The sequence below is a fragment of the Monodon monoceros genome, unplaced genomic scaffold (assembly GCF_005190385.1).
Source record: "Monodon monoceros isolate NGI ecotype Baffin Bay Population unplaced genomic scaffold, NGI_Narwhal_1 Super_Scaffold_21, whole genome shotgun sequence".
NCBI lineage: Eukaryota > Metazoa > Chordata > Mammalia > Artiodactyla > Monodontidae > Monodon > Monodon monoceros.
Window position 1 is genome coordinate 70,568,260 of NW_021703778.1, and position 22,926 is coordinate 70,591,185.

General features: G+C 41.4%; 1 protein-coding gene across 1 annotated transcript; it reads left to right on the forward strand.

The window, feature by feature from the left end:
• Nucleotides 1-5,611: 5,611 nt before the first annotated feature.
• LOC114903842 lies at nt 5,612-9,359 on the forward strand. Its single transcript, XM_029237104.1, has 3 exons — nt 5,612-5,646; nt 6,102-6,142; nt 8,369-9,359. Exons 1-3 carry the CDS (start codon nt 5,612-5,614, stop codon nt 8,995-8,997), a joined length of 705 nt encoding a protein of 234 aa, XP_029092937.1. The 3' UTR covers nt 8,998-9,359.
• Nucleotides 9,360-22,926: the final 13,567 nt, after the last annotated feature.

The following is a 22,926-nucleotide window of genomic DNA, read 5'->3' on the forward strand; positions in this document are numbered from 1 at the left end:
AACGAAGACCTGGCCCGGCCAAATAAATAAATATTTTTATGAATAAATAAATAAATTTCCTTTAAGAAAATGAAGAAAAGATTTAAACAGACACTTTACCAAATAAGATGTATGGATGGCATATAGGCACATAAAAAGATCCTCAATACGATTAGTCATCAAGCAATTGCAAATTAACGCCACAATGACATACTACTAAATCACAAAATTGCTCACATCAAAAAATCTCACAATACCAGCTACTGTTGAGGATGCAGAACAACTGGAACTCTTATACATTGCTAGTGGAATGCAGAATGGTGCCTCACTTCGGAATACTATTTCTTATAAGGTTAAATATACACACATGTATATATCTCATTCATTCAATTTGCAATTCCTTAATGAAAAACGATGTTGAGGATCTTTTATAAGCTTATTTGCCATCTGTTTATCTTCTTTGGTGAGGTATCTGTTCAGAAGTTTTACCTTTTTTTTTCATTCTTTTTTTTTTTTATTGGAGTACAGTTGCTTTACAATGTTGTGTTAGTTTCTGCTGTACAGCAAAGCGAATCGGTTATATGTATACATATATCCCCTCTTTTTTAGATTTCCTTCCCATTTAGGTCACCACAGATCACTGAGTAGAGTTCCCTGTGCTATACAGCAGGTTCTCATTAGCTATCTATTTTATACATAGTAGTGTATATATGTCAATCCCAGTCTCTCAATTTGTCCCACCCCCCCTTCCCTCCTTGAATTTTTACCTATTTTTAAGTTGGGTTGTTTGGTTTTTTTACTGCTGAGTTTTAAGAGTTCTCTATCTATTTTGGATACAAGTCCTTTATCAGATATGTGTTTTGTCAATATTTTCTCTCAGGCTGTGACCTTTTCATTCTCTTAACAGCATCTTTTACAGAGCAGAAAGTTTTCATTTTCATGAAGTCTAACTTTCCCATTTCTTTTCTTTTATGAATCATGCTTTTGGTGTTATATCTAAAAATTCACTGCTAATCTAAGTTACCTAGATTTTCTCCCGTTTTCCTCTAGACGTTTTACGGTTTTGCATTTTACATGTCAGTCTACGATCTATTTTGAGTTAGTTTTTGTGAAAGGTGTAAAGTCTGTGTCTAGACTTTTTTTTTTTTTTTTTGCCTATGGACATCCAGTGTTGTAGCACCATTTGTTGAAAAGACTATTCTTTTTTCCACTGAACTGTCTTTGCTCCTTTGTCAAAGATCTGTTGACTACTATTGAATGTAAATTATACTTCAATAAAATTGACTCAGAAAAGGGAAAAATTACATGCACACAAAGCAAAATTACATATTTTTCAAAAATATAAACAGAAGTATGTACTTTAAACACAATAGATTGATTGCCCAGGTATATGGGAGGGTGTGTGGTATGGCTATAAAAAAGAGTGAGTGAATGAATGGATGGAACAAGTGAGGGGTCTTGCACAGATCATTGATTATCATTTTGGTGGATTGATTATTGCCATAAACGGTTCTCTCCTTCCTGGGCACTGGGCAACCCAGCTAGAAACTACATTTCCCAGCCCCACCTTGCTACTTGGTGTGACCATGTGAATGAGCTCTCACCAGTGGGATGTGAGTAGAGGTGATTGTGCAACTTCCAGTTTCGTATTCTTAAAGATATTTGCTCTGTACTCTACCTTCTATTTGGTTGTGGTGCAAAAGATGGAAGTGAGTAGCACTCTCCCACTCCCTCCCTCCCCCACCATATATACACACAGCACACACGGGATTCCTGGGCACATAAAGGAGAGCAGGGAAGTCTTGAAGGAGTAAGATAAGCATGAACATTTTGCTAATACAGGTGGGTCCATACCTAATCATTATACTCTAGCATTCTACTAGAAGTCATTTATCACCGCCACTACAAAATTGAAAATAAGCACCACAGTACGTTTATAACCCACATGAAGTTAAGGTTAAATTTTTGCATCTTGTGTTCTTTTGAACCTTTTTGCATAATTTGTTTTGAGTGTGTCTCTTATACGAGGCATATGATTGATTTCTTTTTCATCTAAACTGTGTGTCTTTGTCTTCTAATAGGGGGCTTTACCTCATTGACATGTATTGTTTTGATTATGTATTTTGTTTTTGGTAATCTTCCTTATGATTCATGCTTGTTTATGATTCTGTTTATTTTTTTCCTGTCATTTGTTATGCGGACTGTGTTTTGTTTGCTTTTATCTTGCTGTAATTTGGAAGATAGATATACTATTTTTAAATTCCACTAGGGTTTAAGTTTTCAAAAATGTATTATTTTTTATTTCAAAGAGACCCACACATCTTTATTATCAAGCCTATTCAGCAATATATAACCTAAAAAAAATCAGTGTCCCTCTAAGAAATATATTTCTTTGTATCTTAGCATGTCACATCCAAATGAGATGTTACAGATTCCACATGCACCCCCGTCCTTTTTTGGTTTAGGGGGTAGCATGGTAAGAGTCTTGGACTTGGTACAAAATAATTATGTAATTTATCACACACACTCATACTCAGAAGTCCAGCTTTGATCTTCTTCAGTGACTCTTTTGAATCACAGCTGATCTTATTATTAGTTTTATTAGAATCTACTGACAATGTAGTGATTTTTCTTTTGTTTCTCAGCCTTTTTTACCCCCAATGACCTACATAATGAATTCACATACAAGGCACATTTTCATGAGCATAACCTGTTTTCGAGGAATATCAAACATTTCATAGACAAGTAAAATAAACAGCCCTTCAATTTTTTTTTTGGCATGCTATTTATAAAAGCATTTTATAAACAAATGAGTAGTAAAATCAGCCCTTTAAAGAACTTTTAAAAAACTTTGTCATTTTATAAGGAAAAGTGCATAAATATAACCAACTTAATTTTTTTAATATGCAGCTTTATTTAAATTAAAATGTACCTTTTAATAAATTTTATTTTCCCCACATCTTCACACCACAGATAATATTAGGAAAGGAACAAATATGTGCTGTTGTAGAATAAACACGAGCTCATCTTATTTATTTAAAATTATAACAGAATTCAAATCTATATCGATGTGATTATGATTATGACAAATTGCCCTTGCACCATCAGTTTGTGTTTGATTTGGTCATTGCCACGTGGTTCCTAATAGAAATGATCCTCCTGTCAGGCTCTCTCCTGTGCCTTCTAGATGTGGATGTAGCCTTTGTGTTTGATTCATCTCCCCTGCCTCCTTCCCTATTAGGAATTTATCTATGGGTAAAATTAAGAAGAAAATCAAAGTAAGTATAAGAATCACGACTCACAGGCACCAGGATCGTTCATAATCCCCACAACTATTTGTGGTGCCACTGTCAGGGGTAACTGCCACCAGCTGAGGCCGACATAAGTTGTTGGTCATGTGAAATTTGGGGAGCTCACTGTACCAGCCATGAGAAGGTGCATCGTAATTCAAGGGAAGCAGAGTGCATTATTACACTTAAATGCACTCTGAGTTTTTTGGGTTTTGTGGGGGTTTTTTGCGGTACGCGGGCCTCTCACTGCTGTGGCCTCTCCCGTTGCGGAGCACAGGCTCCGGACGCGCAGGCTCAGCGGCCATGGCTCACGGGCCCAGCCGCTCCGTGGCATGTGGGATCCTCCCGGACCGGGGCACGAACCCGTGTCCCCTGCATCGGCAGGCGGACTCTCAACCACTGCGCCACCAGGGAAGCCCCACTCTGAGTTTTCAGTTAACTAATTAATTAGTTTCAAATTAGGAAATGTTTCAAGCAATCAAAACAGTACACTCTCCACCTAGCTTAAGAGATAAAACATTAGAGAGACAATGAAAGCTCCTTCTGATTTAAAACAAAACAAAACATCTCTTAAAAAAAAAAAAGCCTTCCTCTCCTCTTAAAAAAAAACAAAACACCCAAAACAAAACAAAAACCCAAACCAAACCCCTCCACTTTTATGAAGTATCACATCCATCTACTAATTTATTTTTACGAATAAATAATTTTCAAAATTCAGTCTTGAACCACCCCTTGTGATTAGTTTCTCGAGACAACTTTGCCTCTGATGATATCATAACACGGTGCTACAATAATACAACTGCTGGACATTGAATTTCTTGAGCCATCAAATTCATGAATGAAGCTGTTTCTTTTGACTTTCTTCACCGTAAGATGTTACTGCAACATTTTTTCGTGGAATATCTAAATGCCAACAATTCAATGTTCAAAAATATAAGACTAAATGAAAAGTAAGTCTCTCGTCCATCCCTGTCCTCTAATCACTCATGACTTCTCCCAGGAGAGGTAGCTATGGCTACAGTTTCTTGTGTATCACTCCAGAAATATTCTAGGTACCCAATGAATTTTCAAGCTCTATATATCGGTTAGGCTGGATGAAACAGAAAGGCCACTATCCCAGCTTAACCAAGGAGGAGCTTCTGTTTCTCATTAACGAGAAGTCTGCAGGCAGGCAGTTAAGGGTGGGCAGCATCCTCATGATATCATCAATGTCCTGCTATTTTCTATCTTTCCGCTCAGTCAGCCTTAATGTGTGGTTTTTTCCTTTCTTGTTCATTGTCTCATGGTAACAAGTTGATTGTTCCACTTTCACTCTCGCATCTCTATTTCACCGATCAAGAAGTAGGAAGAAAGAGGGAAAAGTGTGTTAAAAGCAGAAACATTCTCAGAGGTCTTCAGCTGCCTTCCATTTACATCCCATTGGCCACAGGGATGTCACATGGCCACTTGGAGGGAGCCTGGGAAGTGGAATAATTGCACCCTATGTCCATGAATCCTACTTTGTTTTTTTCACTTAACTATGTAATTCAATATGCTTTACCTTTTCAGGATACAGATGTTCAATGTCAGTTAGATTCATTTATTTAGTTATTCATTTAACAAATGAGACTGTGTTGGTCACTTATGTGGCAGAGACTTCTTCCAATATCCATTTCTGCTGTTCTTAGAACCACTAATTTTTAGATGGACACGAGACTGCCCAGCATCCTTGTAGTGAGGTGTGGCCATGTGACAAAGTCCTGGCCTATGGGATGACAGCCCAAATGATGCGTCCAATTTCTAGGTCCTGCCTTTGAAGAGGACACGTTTGACTACCCCCTCCTCTGTTTCCCTTCCTGCTGGCTACATTTTGGCCTTTGTGGTGTTCCGTCATGCAGAGGATATTCTGTGTGTAACAGCAGCCAGATTTACATCCTAACTAATACGTCTGTGAACGAGGCAGACATTGGCTCCAACGAGGCTAGGGGCCCACGATACAAAAAAATGATAAAATTAACTTCATGCCTTCGAGGACCTCAAAATTTTGTGGGGGAAGACCAATGGATAAACCAATATCTTTGAAGGCATTGGTCAGTGCTGGAGTAGGTCAGGGACTTTGGAGCCCAGCAAATCCAGTTACCTATCTTCCCCTATCTATTCATTTGTGCAGCTCCCTTAGCCATTCACCCATTTATTCATTTACCTACTTATCCATAGGTCAATTCATTTACCGTCCACCCATTCATCCTCCATTCAGTCATCACTTCCTTCCTCATAGCTCATGAGGACCCTGCAGGTGTTCTTTGTGGCGAGTTATGCAGGACCCATTCTGATGTATTTTTCTCAGATTCAAGTCAATCCGAATGGCACCTTTTACCACCGTCTTAACAGATGCCAGGTATGGAGATCATCATACGCCTACAATAGGTTGATGAACCTTCATATTCAGATCACACGATAAATGCTTATTTGTGCACATTTTTAGATTTTTGTAGATAATAAAAATTATATATTCACTAGATAGTCTTTTTCAAGCAGCCCCTCCCACTTCCCCTGACCTCTCACTTCCCCTGGGTCAGATGTGACGCCACCTCAGATCACAGCCAAGGCTGGGGCAATGTAGGAAGAGAAGAAGGACGAATTCGGTGTTTGCTGCAATCATCCGTGATGCTATAAAACTAAAGGCTATCCCTAGCTGTGCATTCCCTATTTTTGAGGTCTAGGGTGAGGTGGCTGACTGCCAAGGGAGACAGCAGGCTTCATTCACCTCCGGGGAACGCAACTCACTGTCTCCCTCTCTTTCTCACTTAGGTCATTTAAACAAATTTTTAAAAATTCCCTTTAACAATAAAGAGGAAACCAAGGATGCAGATTATGGCAAGAACATAGTCAAGGTATGAAATTTTCTGTTTCATTTAGTGTCTGAGAAAACAGAGCTGTTGTTAAGAAATAAGATAGTTCACATATTGACCCCTATTAAGAAATATTAAGTGTTGCTTGTCAAAGACGCTATAAACTTATTTGGTTAAAAACATTAAATATCAAACTTCAGACAAATCAAACTTCAGCAGTTAAGTCTGATAATAATGGAGCTGAACTGGGGGTGTGGGGAGGAGAACAAGGTCGGGGAAGGAAGGGAGGGAGGGGTGACATTTTTCTTTCTGAAATCAAAAGAGCTCTGGAACCTGTAGAAATTCTACCCTGTTCTTGGTATTGGGGGTATACAAAGATTCAGATCTCTTTTTCCTCCGTTCCTCGGTAGGAAATTTACTGTCTGCTCAGGTACATGAGATACACGACTGTGAAGTCAAATAGCAGAATGGGACAATGCTACAAGCAGTGTCACCAGGGGGATATGATGTGCCAAATGTCAAGTAAATAGCAGGAATAAGAAATGTGTGTTCCTCCAAAGGCTGGTAGTCACAAAAGGTTGGAAGGGCCAGGGAAACTACTTTTCCCTCCTCTTCCTTTCCTTCCTCCCAGTTCCAGGCACAGGGGGATACAGGGAGGAAGAAAACAGAGAGAGATCTCTACCCTCAAGGAACTTGCATTCTAGTGGGGGAAGACAGACAATAAACAAAATAAATAAAAATAATCGAACGTATAGGACAGTGACAAGTGCTATGGAAATAATAAAACAGGGAAAAGGAATCAGGACGGTTGTCAGGGTGTAATTGAAATTTGGTGGTCAGGCAAGGCCCCACAAGGAAGGTGTCTTGAGTAAAAACTGAAGGAGGTGAGGGAGGGAGCCATGCAGGTAACTGGAGGAAGAGCCTTCCAGGCTGAGGGAGTAGTTATTCAGTGCCTACTGTGTGCCCCGCGTGACAAGATAGCAATATGTGGCTATTTGCGAAACCATCTTCGACAAAACTTTAACACCTACTACAAAGAATGAGAGTGTTTCTTCCTTTCCCAGGAGATGGTAGGTTGAAGGTACACGGCGGAAGTTTGCATAGAAGCAACAGCAGCATTTGCATTTTTGAAAGAAGCAGTCTCTTAACCCAAATGGGGCAAATGGGAGCCTCGTAATGACTTTCCAGTCAGTGTGATGGAGGAGTTGTAGAGGGAGGGGAACATAATGAAAACGGGACAGGGAGATTTTGTTACCAAGCACTCCTTCGTTCACAACCTAGGGCAGCTGACCTGCCCTCTGCAAAGATTCTGGGTGGAGATGCTTCCACGGGTACTAGGCAGCTGCGCTCCTGGAAGGTGTACACCAGGAGCAGCTCCCCAGAAGGTGTTAGATACCGCTTGAGACTCCGTACACTGTCCAGAGTGCCTTAGATTACCAGGCAAAGTTGCCTCTGGCAATGTTTAGAGAAGGAAGGACTGTCCTTCCAGGCTAGCCTCTGTAATCAGACTCTGGAGGAGTCTGCCTCCCTATAAAATACTACAAAAGGAGGCTACAGCTAAGGGGTTATTGGGCTCTTGGCTTCACTGTGAATGAGTTCCATCTCCTAGCACCGGAGAGACCTCCCGGTGCCTCAATTCTTTCATGCCTAAAGTAGGAATAATAATAGTAGTACTTACCTCATAGGGTGTTCTGAGAATCACAGCCCTCAATTGGTGACAGCAGTTGTTACTTAGATTTAATTATTATTAGTAGCAATACTTCCTCAGAATTGTTGCATGGATTGCAATATGTCCAAATAAACAGATTTTAAGGGCTCCCTGAAGACTGGCAGTAGGGTTGCAGTATCTGTAGAGGTTAAGAGTGGAGGGTCTCGGCCTGAATGCCTGAGTTTGCATCCAGGATGGCCACTTAGGGGCTGTGTGCCCTTGGACAAGTTACTTAACCTCCCTGAGCTTCTTTTTCCTCATCTTTCAAGTGAAAATAATAATTGTGCACATTTCACTACCTGGAAGGAGGCTGGGCCAGGCTTTCTACAGCCAGAGCATCTGTGCTGTCCAAAGGACCTGGCAGTGAGGGAATATTCATTCTTCTACTAATAGAATACTTATGAATACTGATACTTTAGAATACTAATAGGATAATTACGTTATTATAGTAACAGCACCTACCTCAAAGGGTTATTATGAGGAAAAAGCGCTTGCAGAGGGCTTTACCACAGTGGCGATAACTATGTGCCATTATCATTTTTCTTATCCCCATTCTGTAGATGAGGAAATTGAGGCCCAGAGAGGTGAAGAGACAGGACGCCAGGAGCATGCAGCTAGTCGTGGCAGGGCTGGCACTGGAACCCAGGGGTTCCGCCCGGTGCCCCGCAGCTGCCCAGCCTGGGAACTAGACAACTCCTCTCCCTGCCCTCCCCACTCCACCCCGGAAGGCACCCTGGGAACGGAAAGCTGGCCGCCCTCCAAGTCCCAGGAGCTCCAGAGTCCTGGAGCCCTGACCCCGCTCCACCCTCCCCCATCCCCAGAACAAAGTACACTCGGCCGCGGGAACATTCCAGCCCCCAGAAGGCCAGGCGGGGTGGCGGCCGGGCTCCCGGAGCTGTGCCGGGCGTCTGCGGCCCCGGTCCAGCCCCGCGGTGCCCCTGCCCGACGCCCTCCCGGCTTCTGCGCCAGCCGAGTGTGCAGACGCAATTGCACCGGAGGAATTCTGTCTTCTCTTCCCTCACCGCCGGGGCACAAAACTGAAAAGGCATGGGACGCGGTGGGCGGAGCAGATGCCGAGCAGGGGCGCCGAGCGGGAGCTGAGTTCTCGGCGGCGCCAGCACTGGGCAGAGCTGGCTCCGGGGCGCACTGGGCGCCCCCTGCCTCACTTTACTTCTTTATAAGAAATTAACGCACGCTTTTGTTTAAAAAAAAAAAAAAGGACAAGTAGAACTAGGAGAAAGCTCTCCATTCATCCTACCACTCTGAGACAACTGCGATTAATTTTGGTTATGTCCTTGCAGACAGTTCTATGCACAAAAGCACACGGTTGTATATTGACATAAAAGGGATCGTGCTGCTATAGTTTGTTTTTAAAGTAACAGACTTTAGGTTTGGGAGCAGTTTTAGGTTTACAGCAAATTGAGGACAGAGTGCAGGGTCCCTCTATCCCCTTGTTCCCACCCTCACAGTTTTCCACTATTAGTAACATCTTGTGTTGGGGTGGTACTTTTGTTACAATTGATGGACCAACACTGATACACTATTATTAACTAAAGCCTGTAGCTTAATTAAGGTTCACTCTTTGTGCTGTAAAGTTCAAAGTTTTGATAAATGCATAACGCGTCCTGTGTCCACCACTACAGTAGCATACAGAATAGTTTTACTACCCTAAAAATCCCCTGTGCTCTGCCAATTCATCCCTCCCCCTGAGACCCCTTGCGGCCACTGATCTTTTTACGGTTTCTTTAGTTTTGCATTTTCCAGAACGCCCTATGGCTGGAGTCACACAGTAAGTGGCCTTTCCAGGCTGGCTTCTTTCACTTAACAATATTCTTTTAAGCTTCCTCCATGTCTTTTCATACATTAATAGCTCATTTCTTTTTATCGCTGAATAATACTCCATTGTATAAACGTACCACTGTTTATCCATTCACCTCTGGAAGGACATCTTGGTTGCCTCCAGTCTTTTGGCAGTTATAAACAGGCTGCTGTAAATATTCATGTGCGGGTTTATTGTACTGTTTTTCTAGCTTGCTTTTCTAAGTTATGTTATGAATGGCTTTTGGTATTATAAATATAGATGTCTGTCATCATTTTAATGGCTACATACAATTCTAGCACAGTTTATTTAACCAGCTCCTCTGTTAAACATCTAGATTGTTGTCTCTAGTCTCATAAATCTGTTCTAACTAGTTGGTCTACACCATATCTTGTGGTTAAGGCTTGGCTGACTGAGTCCTGTGTTCAAATCCTAGATACCCCACTTACTGAGTGAACCTGGGCCAAGTTTTTAATTCCCTAGGACTTGGTGAAATCTGTGAAATGGAAATAGTAGTTGTACTTATGGTGAGGATTAAATGAGCTGATACATGGAAAGTATTTAGATTAGTTTAGAACCCAGAACATATAAACTCATAATAAAATTCAGCTCTTATAATTTATTATCTGTTGCGCACCTACCGTATGTCCTGAGCTAGCCATTGTGGAAGTTTTCAAAGACTAAATCATATGTGTGATCTTACCTTCAAGGAACTTTGAATCAGCTCCCGATGCGGGATAATGCAAAGCAGAGCAGTACTGATTCCTTATGTTGTTTTCTCTGTGCCAGGTACTGTTCTGGGGCTGGGAGAAAGCAGGGCTGGCATTTGAACAGAGGTCTGGTCTAACGACCCACTACTCTGCCTCTCTGTACATGTAGTTCCAATACAAAAGACGAAGCAAGATGTGTCCTAAGAAAGTGGAGATGAAGTGTGAGAATTCAAGGGACCCAGTGATGGCTTCCACCTGGGCATACCAGGTAAGGCTTTATGTTAAAATCCATTCCCTTAACACCAGAAGACCTTATCTGTACCAGGCACAGCCCCAAGCACTGGATAAATAAAGAGGCAAATAAGGGACTTCCCTGGTGGTCCAGTGGTTAAGACTCCATGCTCCCAGTGCAGGGGGCCCGGGTTTGATCCCTGGTCAGGGAACTAGATCCTGCATGCCACAACTAAAGATCCCTCATGCTGCAACTAAGACCCGGCACAGCCAAATAAAAAATAAAAAAGGGGCAAATAAAACCAGTGGGGAGTTCCGGTGGGAGAGATCAATGACAGGTTGTGATACAAGCCACAAAGGAAATACAGGCTGCCGTGTTGGATACAGGAGGGTGTAGTGGAGGCTACGCCTTAGGGTGGTCGGGGAAGGCACCTGGAAGGAGGTGACTTTGAAACACTGAAAACTGTGGGGTGAGGAACCAGCCACATGAGGAGTTGTGTGGGATATTATAGCAGCAAGAACGAGCAAAGGTGTGGAGGTAGAAGGGGGTTTTGGGTGTGGTCTGATTCTGTCAGAAGCCAGTGTAGGAGGAGCTCAGGGAGCAAGGGGAAAATGACTAAAGATGAAGCTGCAGAGTAGAAACGGACCTGTTTCTAAGAGCTTTCCAACTTAAAAGACTCCTGAGAGTGGCTGGGCAGCCTGGGACAAGAGCACCTACTCTGTGTGTACCTGCTATGGACCAGGCTCCATACTGGGCTGTTCAGGCAGTACTATGTTCGACCTTTCGAACAACTTACTCTACAGGTGAGGAGACTTAGGCTTGAGTTTTATTCCAGGTGCAACGGGAAGCCATTGAAGGGTTTTAAGCAAGGAAGTAGCATGGCTGGGTTGATATGGCAACAAGATCCAGCTGGCTGCTCTGTGGGACGTGGCGTGCAGGTTTGCAAGGAACAGAGGGACGAGTGAAGGGACTCTGCAGTCAGCCAGGTGAGGGGGGGGAGAGAGAGAGAGAGAGAGAGAGGGAGGGAGAGAGGGAGGGAGGGAGGGAGAGAGAGAGAGAGAGAGAATGGAGATTTGGCTAGTGTGGATAATGGAGAGCGAGCTGGATCAATTTGAGCCATTTGAGATTGAGAGGAGATGTTGATGAATTGGACTGGTAAGGAGAGGAAGGAAGCTGGTATGTGCTTATTTAACTTATTTATGGCTGTGTTGGGTCTTCGTTGCTGTGTGCGGGCTTTCTCTAGTTGTGGCGAGCTGGGGCTACTCTTTGTTGCAGTGCGCGGGCTTCTCATTGCGGTGGCTTCTCTTGTTGCGGAGCACGGGCTCTAGGCACATGGGCTTCGGTAGTTGTGGCACGCGGGCTCAGTATTTGTGGCTTACGGGCTCTAGAGCATGGGCTCAGCAGCTGTGGCGCGCGGGCTTAGTTGCTCCGCGGCATGTGGGATCTTCCCGAACCAGCACTCGAACCCGTGTCCCCTGCATTGGCGGGCGGATTCTTTTTTTTTTTTTTTTTTTTTTTGCGGTACGCGGGACTCTCACTGCTGTGGCCTCTCCTGTTGCGGAGCACAGGCTCCGGACGCGCAGGCTCAGCAGCCATGGCTCATGGGCCTAGCCACTCCGTGGCATGTGTGATCTTCCCGGACCGGCGCACAAACCCGTGTCCCCTGCATCGGCAGGCGGACTCTCAACCACTGTGCCACCAGGGAAGTCCTATGCTCATTTGAAATGATTCAAATAATTCAAGAAAGTATAAGAAGAAACAATTTAAAATTCTCTGAAATCCAACTTCCCAGAGAGAGAACTACTGTTAACTTTTATTGGAACACCCTTCTGGACATCTTTCTATATCCAAATAGGATAAATAAATGGACTCTTTTAGTTGTAAAAACAAGGATCCACTCAAGCTAACTTACGTAACAAGTATTTTGCTGTGAGGACTCAGGGGTATCTCCCAGAATTGTAGCCAGTCAGGCTTCACGAGACCTGGAAAGAGTGCAGAAAGCCAGGAACTCAGGTTGTTCTCTTTCCTCTGCTTCTCTCTGCCTGCCTGCTCTGGTCTTCGCAGCGTTTTGGTTGACTAAAAAGCACACACCTGCCATAAGTTCCTTCCCTGACTTTGTATCTCTGCCCCCGAGTCAAGTACCTAACGAGGGTGAGCTGACATCACTCTGCCAGGGATCCCATTTTCTGGAAGAGGGAATGGGATCCAGTGCACTAGTGATGAGATGGTCCATCCTTTATACCATGGAGAGAGGACATAGGTACAGAGGCAGGTAGGCTGTTTGGTGGCAGGAAGATGAGATATTTCCCTAGGTTGCTTCTTTTATCTCAAGGAAATGAGTGAGGTTGTCAGCTGAGAAGCTGAGAGTAGAGTGGGGACAGGTATGGGAGGTTTATTAAAAGGTGAGAAGAGATGAAGTAGTTATCTCTGAAAGTGGAGATGTGAATTTATGAGGATTAGTGCGGATGACCCACCTGAAGTTTGTGGTCATGAATTTAAAGAGAGATTAGTGGGTGCAACTGTGTTTTCCTCCAGCCACATCTGGGTGCTCAGGCGTGAGTGTGAGGTGCAGGGAATTAGCTTTTACCATTTTTCAGGACAATAAGATGAGGAAGAGAGGGACAAGGAGTAAAGTGATGGACTGTGGAATCGAAAAGGATAATGAAGAAAATGAGATGAGCAAAGTGATGGGCAATGAAAGTGTTGGGGAGTCTCCCTGGGGTTGGAGAATTTGAGTCAGGATACAAGAATAAGCAAGCTGGAAAGATTGGAAGGAATGGCCAAAGAGTGGGATGCTGGAAACTAATTTAAAATGTAGTGAAAGTGTTGATGACAGTCAAGGGCATGACCATGGCAGTGGGAGGAGGAGGTTGCATGGAGGACAAGACAGTTGGAGGTGAAGAAATCAGGAAGCTGGATTACCCGACTCTCACCTGCTCCCTAGGGATTCTCACCTGGTGGTATTCACACCCCTTGTGTAGTCCCTCTCACATTCAATAGAGCTGACCTGTGTAACTAATGACTGTGTATGACTTCCAAGGTTAGGTTGCAAAAGACTTGTGGCTTCTGCTCCCCTCTCTCTTGGGAGAAGCCAGCCACCCATGGTACCCATGCGGTGTGGACCAACCCATGCTAACTTGCCAGGCACATTTGTGAGCCACCTTGGGAGCCAGGTTCCCTGCTCCAGTTAAGCCTTCCGATGACTGTGGCAGCTCCAGCAGACAGACTGCACATCCTCAGAGACTGAGCCAGAATCACTGGTCTAAGGTGCTTCTGAATTCTTGACCCAGAGAAACCGTCTGAGATAGTAAATGCTCGTTGTTTGAAGTTTTGTGGTCATTTTGTTACACGACAGTAAGTAAGTAATGTGGAACCCGAAAAGCTAAGATGTTGTATGGGTCTTTGATGGATGTTGGTTGAAGAGGCTGAGAGCCAGGCCCTAAATCTTCATGGAGTGAGGCAGAGTAGCCAGGAGTCTGGGAAAGACTTCAATAGGAATAGTGGTGGTATAGTCTAAGGACACAAACTTCAAGGGAAAAGGGGTTTGTAGAAAAAAGGAAGGATAATTAGTCTAGAAAAGGTAAAGAAGAGCAGGGAAGACCCCCACCCTACCTCTGGGCCTGTGTAGGGGAATAATCGACTGCTACATGCGAGGGTTGCAAGAAAAGCCACGTCCCCAGGCAGAAGCAGATTTTAGTGCAAGCAGGAAGGGGAAATGAATGTTTGGAGAAGAAGTCCAGGATTTAGGGCATTTTGCTAAGGGTGAGCCATGAGTTCCAGCGTCAGAGTGGAAGAATGGAGGAAGTAGGAAGGGTGGGAAATTGGATTAGATAAGGGATGTGCATCAGAGTCTGAGCAGTGATGGAGATGACCATCAATAGATTTTGAGTTTTATTGCTTTTTATATTGAAAATCTATCATGGTTATATGATTCTTCTTTATCCTGTGCACATGGTAAGTTTTAATCATTAATTTTCAAGTTTATACCAACCTTGCATTCTTGGAATAACACAGACTTTCAGGATATATTATCTTCCGTATATATTGTTGAATTCATTTTGCTGTTATTTTGTTTAAGGTTTTTTTGCACCTGTGTTCATTAGTGAGATTGACTTATACCTTTCCTTTCATTTATTATCCTTGTTAGATTTTAGTAACAAGGTTATGCTGGCCTCAGAATTTGAGTTTGGGTATGTTTCCTCTTTTCTATTCTCAGAAGTGTATGTGTAATTGTGGTGTTTTTCTTTCTTAAATATTTATTAGAATTTGCCAGTGAAGCCATCTGGGACTGGAGTTTTCTTTGTTGGAAGATTTAAATTGTAAATTAAATTCCTTTAATATATATAGTATTATTCAGATTTTCTGTTCCTTCTTTTGTTGGTTCTTGTAAGTTGTAGTTTTCTAAGAACTTTCTCAACTGCCTTAAAATTTTAATTTATTTGAAGACATCAAGTTGTAACTTTATAATGTCTATAGGATCTGTAACAATGTCCTTTTTCATTACTAATTTTGGTAATTCATGCCTTCTTTTTTTTGTTTATCAATTTTCCTAGTGGCTTTTATATTTTACTAATATTTTCACAGAATGGTCTTTTGACTTTGATCAATCATTTATTGTAAGTTTGTTTTTTGTTGCATTAATTTCTGCTCTTTATGGATTCCTTTATACTTTAAAAAATATAATTCGTTGAAACTTAGAGTTACCATATGACCCAGCACTCCACTTCTAAATGTACCCAAGAGGAATGGAAACATATGTTCACACAAAAACTTGTACACGAATGTTCATAGCAGCATTAATCATAATTGCCCCCAAATAGAAACAACCCAAATGCCACCAACTGATAAATGGCAAAACAAAATGTGGTATATTCATACTGTATTAGTCTGCTAGGGCTGCCAGATTGGGTGGCTTAAACAACAGAAATTTATTGTCTCACAGTTCTGGAAGCTGGAAGTCCAAGATCAAGGTTTGGCAGTTTTGATTTCTCCTGATGCCTCTCTCTTTGTCTTGTAGATGAATGCTTTCTCCCTGTGTCCTCGTGGGGTCTTTTCTCAGTTCATGTGCATCCTTGGAGTTTCTTCCTCTTATAAGGACACAAGTCCTATTGGATTAGGGCCCCACCTTTCTGACCTCATTTAACCTTAATTACCTCCTTAAAGTCCCTGTGTCCAAATAAGTTACTTTGAAGGTTAGGGTTTCAAAATATGAATTTGAGAGGAACACAATTTAGTCCATAATAATATTATTACATGTTTGTTAATTTTTATTGCTGTATAGAAATTCTTTATGTGAATATACTATGTTTTATTTATCTATACTACTGTTAATGGGCTTTTGGCTAGTTTCTAATTTGAGGTTATTATGAATAGTGTTTCTAGGAACATTCTGTCTTTTGGATGAACATTAAAATCTCTGTTGGATATACACCTAAGAATTGCTGGGTTCATTAAGTATTCTTATTTTCAGCTTTACTAGATACTGCCAAACACTTTTCCCATACATTAATTTACACTCTTACCAGTGGTTACTGAGAGTTCTGTTTGTTCTACATCTTTGTCAACACTTGATATTACCTGGGGTTTTTTTTTCCATTTTGTTTTTAGTCAATACTGGAGGTAGTGTGGAATATCTGATGAGTTTAATTTATATTTCTGTCGTGACTAATGAAGTTGAATAGCTTTTCTGTGTTTATTGGCTGTTGGAATGTAATTTATTGTGAAGTGCCATTTTCTTATTGATTTGTAGGGATTTTAAATATATTCTGGCCATATGAATACATCCTCTGTTATTGAAAATATCTTCTTGCATACTGTAGTTTGCCATTTTATTCTCTTTCAACTAGCAAATACTTTTACTCTTAATACAGTCCAATTTATCATTTTCCTTATATAGTTAGCCTAGTATTTTGGTCCTATTTAACAAATCTTTGCATACTCAAGGTTGTGAAGATGTTCTTTTATGTTTTCTTCTAAAAGCTCTTTTGTTTTTAAAAGTTCATATTTGGATCTGCAGTCTGTTGGAATTATTTTTCATGTGTAATGTAAGATAGGGACCAAAATTCTTTCTTCCGTATGGACATCCAATAGCCCAAGACCATATATTAAAATAGTTTCCTTTCCCCGATGTACTGCAGTGTTACTTTTTCTATAAATTATGTGAGTGAATAAGTATGAATTGGATTCTGTTTATTGGTTTATTTGTCTATGTTAGGATTGATATATTTTTATCATTCTATTTCCATCTTCTATTAACTTGAAAATTATATATTTTTAAATTATTCTATTAGTGGTTACCCCAATGATTATAAATAAACCTCTGATTTATCAAAGTCTAATATTACTAGGTAGTTTTACCTTCTTCCCAGATAATGTAGGAAATTTAGAACACTTTAACTCCATTTATCATCTTTCCCAACTTATATGTGATTTTTTAAAAATGCATTTTAGTTCCATATGTATTTCAAACCTCACAAGACATTATTATTGCTTTTGGCAATTGGTAGTCAATTAGATTTTTCTATATATCTGTTTGTTTTGTTGTTCTTCATTTCTTCCTTCATCTCTGTACTTCCATCTGATACCTTTTCCATCTGCCTGATGAAAACACTTTAATGTTTACTTTGAATCAAATCTGTGATGAATTCTCTTGATTTTTATTTATCTGAAAATGTTTTTATTTCATCTTCAATCTTGAAGAGTGTTTCTGCTGGGTGTAATATTTTAGTACTCTGATGGTATTATCACATCGTATTTTAGACTTCATTGTTTTGTTAAGATCTTATATGTCATAATTTTTCCTTCTTTGAAGGAAAGCTGTCTGTTCTCTCTTCTAAGATTTTCTTTGTGCTTGAGTTTATGATTTTTCTAGGTGTGGTTTTCTTTTTTAAATCCTCTTTGGGAGTTGGTAGTAATTCTTGCATCTGTGACTTGATATCTTTAATCAGTTTTGGAAAATTCTCAGCCATTATCTCTTCCAGTATTGTTTCTGCATCATTTCTCTCTCTTTTACATATGGGACTCCATTATACATATGTTAGGCCTTCTTAATGTATTGCTTGCTTTCACACCTATATTTTATTTATTTTTGACTCTTCATGCAATCTGGATATTTCTTCAGTTCTATTTTTTAAGTACATTAATTCTCTCCTCAGGTTTGTCTAATCTGCCATTAATTCCACACATTAAGTGTTTATTTGCCAGTTATGGTATTTTTCATATCTAGAATTTTTATTTTGTCCTTTTTTATGGTTTAGTTCTTTGATAAAGTTTTGAGGGGATACAAAGAGTTACTTAGTACATTCTCAAGCAGGTAGACTCTTGCCCCAAGACTGGCTTTGGAATCATCTGAGGATCTGTTGGAACGTGGACAGTGCCCTGTGAACAGCTCTCTATTGACCAACAAATAGCTTCTTGGTTTATGAATGGAAGTTTCAAGATGAGTAGGCAGCATCTTGTTTGGAAGCCTGCTACTCTGATTGAAAAGGGTAAAACCAAATTGGCTCAGTGGTCTGAATTGCATGTTGTTTGCCTCCATGTTTGGGCTTTTACTGACTTGTGGGCAGTGGTCAATGGCCCAGCCTTATGGTTAGGCAGAAGGACAAAGGAAAACAGGCCTGTGAAAGAGATACCCATATGGAAGTCATCTTGGGAATTTGCATTAAAATAGGACATACTGATGCCCATCTTATTTGTGCCTGGGTTGTCATTTATAAAGGTGACCGAGTGATGACACTTAGAGGTCAATGCCATTGAAAGGAGATTTTTATCACTTACATTTCCTGAGAGGAGGGGGCTTGTTATGCCATACACTAGTGTTGATCAGGAGACAGAAAGGAGCAAAGGGAAGGCATAGGTCACAAATTTTATTGGGGTTTCTGTGGGAAATGCAAGGCAGGCCAACATAAATAGCTTAGGACTGGCTAGTTTGAAAAGTTCCAATAAGCTTTGGAGCATGGGGGCTGTCTCTAGTAGTCTGGTATCTGACCCTGGGATGGTCTAGGGCAGGGGAAATATTGGTTTGGTGTGTGAGAGTGAGATAAAGAGGTGATTCAGGGTATGGACTCTGGATCACAGGGGAGATTTAAACAACTTTGGCTGTTAGTTTGGCCCTGTGATTAATGGATGCCAAACAGACAAATACAGAATCTAAGAACACACAGTTTCATGATCAGAAGGTCATTGGAGCTAGCACATAGATATCCTGGTGTGCTCACTTGAGGTGGCCACCTAGGTCCATGAAATAAATGGATATGGGAGCTGCAAAAATGCAGATGTGGGCTGAATTTAGGTATATTCCTCTTGCATCCTCTGAGGCACGAAATGCCTGTAAGAACTGTTCTATCTACCAAAAAGAGAGGCAGAGACTGCAGATACCTATGTGATGCCGCAAACTTGGCCTCTGTGCACCAGTGCCGAGTTAAATCTTGGAGACAGAGTTTTAGGTGAAGTAGAAAACGATAGCTTTATTGCTTTGCCAGGCAAAGGGGGCCACAGCAAGCTCCTGCCTTTCAAAACTGTGTGTCCCAACCCTGGAGGTTTTGGTGAGGAGTTTTATAGCAATAGTTCAAGGGTGGGGTTGTGGTAAGATTAGGGTGTGTGCAGGGCCTGCACTCCTTTAATCTCATCTCAGGTGGTCACCTAATCTTGATGAGCTTCTCTGGTTCCTTTAATCTTAACTCAGGTCGTTTCTTGGCTGCTCCTCCCTTGTCTCTGCATCCCTTCCCTTCCCCGACTAGCAACTGTTCAAATCTGCCCTTTGGAACCCAGGGAAGATCATGGAGTCTGGAGTCTAGAGTCTGTTCCCTACAAACAAAAAATGGGAGACAGAAAGGCTTCCATGCCCAGGAGCCTCACAGGGTCCTTCTCGATTTCACATGGGGAAGATTCCTTGCGGGGGAAGGCAAACGGGACTGATACTGGTAGCACTGGGAGTCTACAAACGGGTCCTGACAAGAACAAACACTTACTCTGGTTTGGGCTTTGCATACCCAGCTGTAGCTGCAGATGTTCAGGGTACTGTAAAAGAACTGGAACAAAGACAGTGTTATGGAACACAAGTTCATGTGCCCAATGCACAGTGAGGCCAAACGAACTGAAATGTTGGAGTTTGGAGCAGAGAAAGGTTTATTGCAGGGACAAGCAAGGACAATGGGTGGCTCATGCTCAAAAAACCCGAAATTCCTGAAGGTTTTGGGGGAGAAGTTTTATAAGCAAAATTTAGGATGAGGGCTGCAGGATGTGTGACTTTCTTCTGATTGGTTGGTTGTGAGGTAACAGGACGGTGTTCCAGGAATCTTGTGCCCAGCCTGAAGTTATTACGCTCCACCTGGGTGGGGGCCTTAGTTGCTGCAGAAGAACTCAAAGATATTTTTATGTATATTCCTTGAGGAGGAACCAGGACCCTGCCCCAAAGCTGCACTATTATTTCTTGACTACTTCTCCCTTGTTCCTGCATTCCCTCACTTCCTGATGAGCAACTGTTTGAACCTGCCCTTTGGAACTCAGGGAAGGTCATGGAGGCTGAATGAAGCCTATTTCCTACAAACAAGAAATGGGGGACACAGAAAGGATTTGTACCCAGGAGGCCCACAGGGTCCTGCTTGGTTTCAATAACAAGAGATGATATTGTCTCTTAGCTTATACCAGATACCTGAAAGTGTGACGCCATGTATTTCTGGGGCCACTCCTGCTTTTGACATGATCATACAGAAACCTGCAAACCCGAGTGACCTTGCCCTGGGACACATTTTGGTCATATGATATGATAATGAACTAGACTAATTGTTAGTAACTGAAGGGGACTCTAGTAATGTGCCAATATCTTTTTATTCTTATTTTTCAGGTTACATCTACTGTAGTGTGATAATAATGTAACATCGGTATTGTTTGTAAGAGTATAATAATGATATTGATGGCCAAATGTGTTGGGAAATTGAGTTAAAATCCTCCTATCCCTATCCTGCACTGGCTCTTCCTTATGTTAGGCATATTCATGTTGGAATGTTGCTGTATATGTTGTATAAATGTTACACCAAATGTAGATGCTTAGGTAGGGTTGATTGTTTTGTTATATGGGAACCATAACCAAAGATGGGGCAGAGTGGGGTGAAGGGGTAGGGTGTGGCCTGTGTTTATAAGAAAGAATTTGTCTGGTCTTTGTCCAGCATTCCTGGCACAGAGCTTCTAAAACCCTTGGAATTTCCCAAGAGATCAGAATGTCTTTGTAATTCATGAGCTGTTGGATCACAACTGAGTTTATGCTAATGAGATGACTCAGGGTGAGCCTGTAGATAGCCTCACGTCAGGGACTGATTGAGACTGTGATATTAGCCTGACCTCTCAACCTCCAGGGAGGGGATGGGGCCTGGAGATTGAGTTCAGTCACGTGGCCAGTGATTTAATCAAGCTTGCCTGTGTAATGACACCTCAACAAAAACTGAGACACTGAGCTCCATGGAGCTTCCTGGTGGTTGAGCACATCCGCGCACCCGGAGAGTGATATGCCCTTATTCTAGGGGCAGAGTGCATAGAGCATTATGTTCGGGGACTTCCCAAACCTCACCCTATGTCTCTCTCTTCATCTGGCAGCTCCTTTATAATAAAACTGCAGTCGTAAGTATTGTGCCTTCCTGAGTTCTGTGAGTCATTCTAGTGAAATATTGGACCTGAGGGAATCATAGGAACCCTCGAATTTGTAGCCAGTTGGTCAGAAGTGCAGGTGGCCTGGGGACAAGCCCACAACACGTGTGGCTTGTGTCTGACGTGAGGCACAGTTTTTGTGGGAACTGGCCGTTCCCTTACACCTGTAGAGTTTGCTGCCAACTCCAGGTGGTCATTATCAGAGTTGCATCTCGGGGCACCAGTTGGTGTCAGAAGAGACTCTGATTTTTATCCCTTGCCCCAAAGGCTGACAAATACTCTGCTCGCTTCTCAACCTCTCAAATGCCTTTTCCGGACTCATCTGATGCCCACTGGGGAAAGGCAACACTAAACCCTGAGCTTATCTCTCTAGGTTTTCTTTTTCTGGATTTTGACCCTCTAAGTTTTCATCGCCTTATTAGATCTTCAATCCTCCAATCAGATGTTTTTCATATTCTGCCCAGATTTTCTGATTGTCCTCAGTTCGGTCTGTGAATCCAGTCTATTCATTAATGGAAACATAAATCTCTCTTTTCATAGATTTTTTTCATTGTGATTAAATACATATTAACTTAAAATGTATCATTTAAACCATTTTTAATGTGTATAATTCAGTGGCATTTAGTGCATTTTCAGTGTTATTTAATCATCACCACTACCTCGTTCCAGAACATTTCCATCACCTCAGAAGGAAACCCCACATCTCATACCAGGTACTCACCACCCCCTCTCCACCCAGCACATGGCAACCACTCATCTGCTTTCTGCCTCTATGGATTTGTCTGTTCTGGGCACTTCATGTAAATGGAATCATACAACATGGAGGCCTTTTGTGTCTGGCTTCTGTCACTTAGCATGTTTTCAAGGTCATGGATTTTTTTTACATGTGTTTTCCTTGTTTTCAGAATTTTCTGCAGTTACTGTTTTTGATTTCCTCTTTGACTCAGAAGGCATTTAGAAGACTGTTTTCTAATTTTTATTCTATTTTTATTATTCATTGGTCAGTTTTGATGCACTGTAGTCAGAAAATATGACTGATTCTATTTGTTTTCTTTGTTTTTTTGTAAATCATTTTCTTTATGGCCTGTTGTACTATCAGATTTTGTGAAAGTCTCATGAGGCCTTGAAAATAAGATATGGTCTCTATATTCAGGATATATACATACGTATATATATTTAGCTGTCTAACCTGCTAGTTAACTGTCTCTCATCAATCTTACTAAAAATATTATTCAAAATCTCTGAATCACCACTCATTTTTTGTCTGTCTGATTTGTCAGTATCTGAGAGAGGTGAGTTAAAGCACCTTATCACACTTTTATTTCTGTACTTATTTCAGTATTATACTCTGTAAATTAATCCTTATAATTGTTATGTTTTTACTTTACGTTTTTCAATGCTGTTATTTGTTATAGCGTTCCTTAGCTTGAATTCAGCCTGTTACTCTTAACAGAATTCTTGCCTACTTTTTGTTTGTATTTATATACAATATGTTTGTTTCTCCATTAATACCAACCTTCCTGGGTTTTTTTGTTTTAGGTATATCTCTCGTTGATAACATACAACTGTCTTTCATTTTTTTTTAAACAGTGAGCTTATATTAGTTTTATTCATCCCTGCAACAGATCGGTTTCGTCTACTTCTGTCATATTTTGTGTTTTCTGCTTTTATGGTTCTGTGTGGTCTGTTTTTTGTTTGTTGCTTTCTGGCAATTTG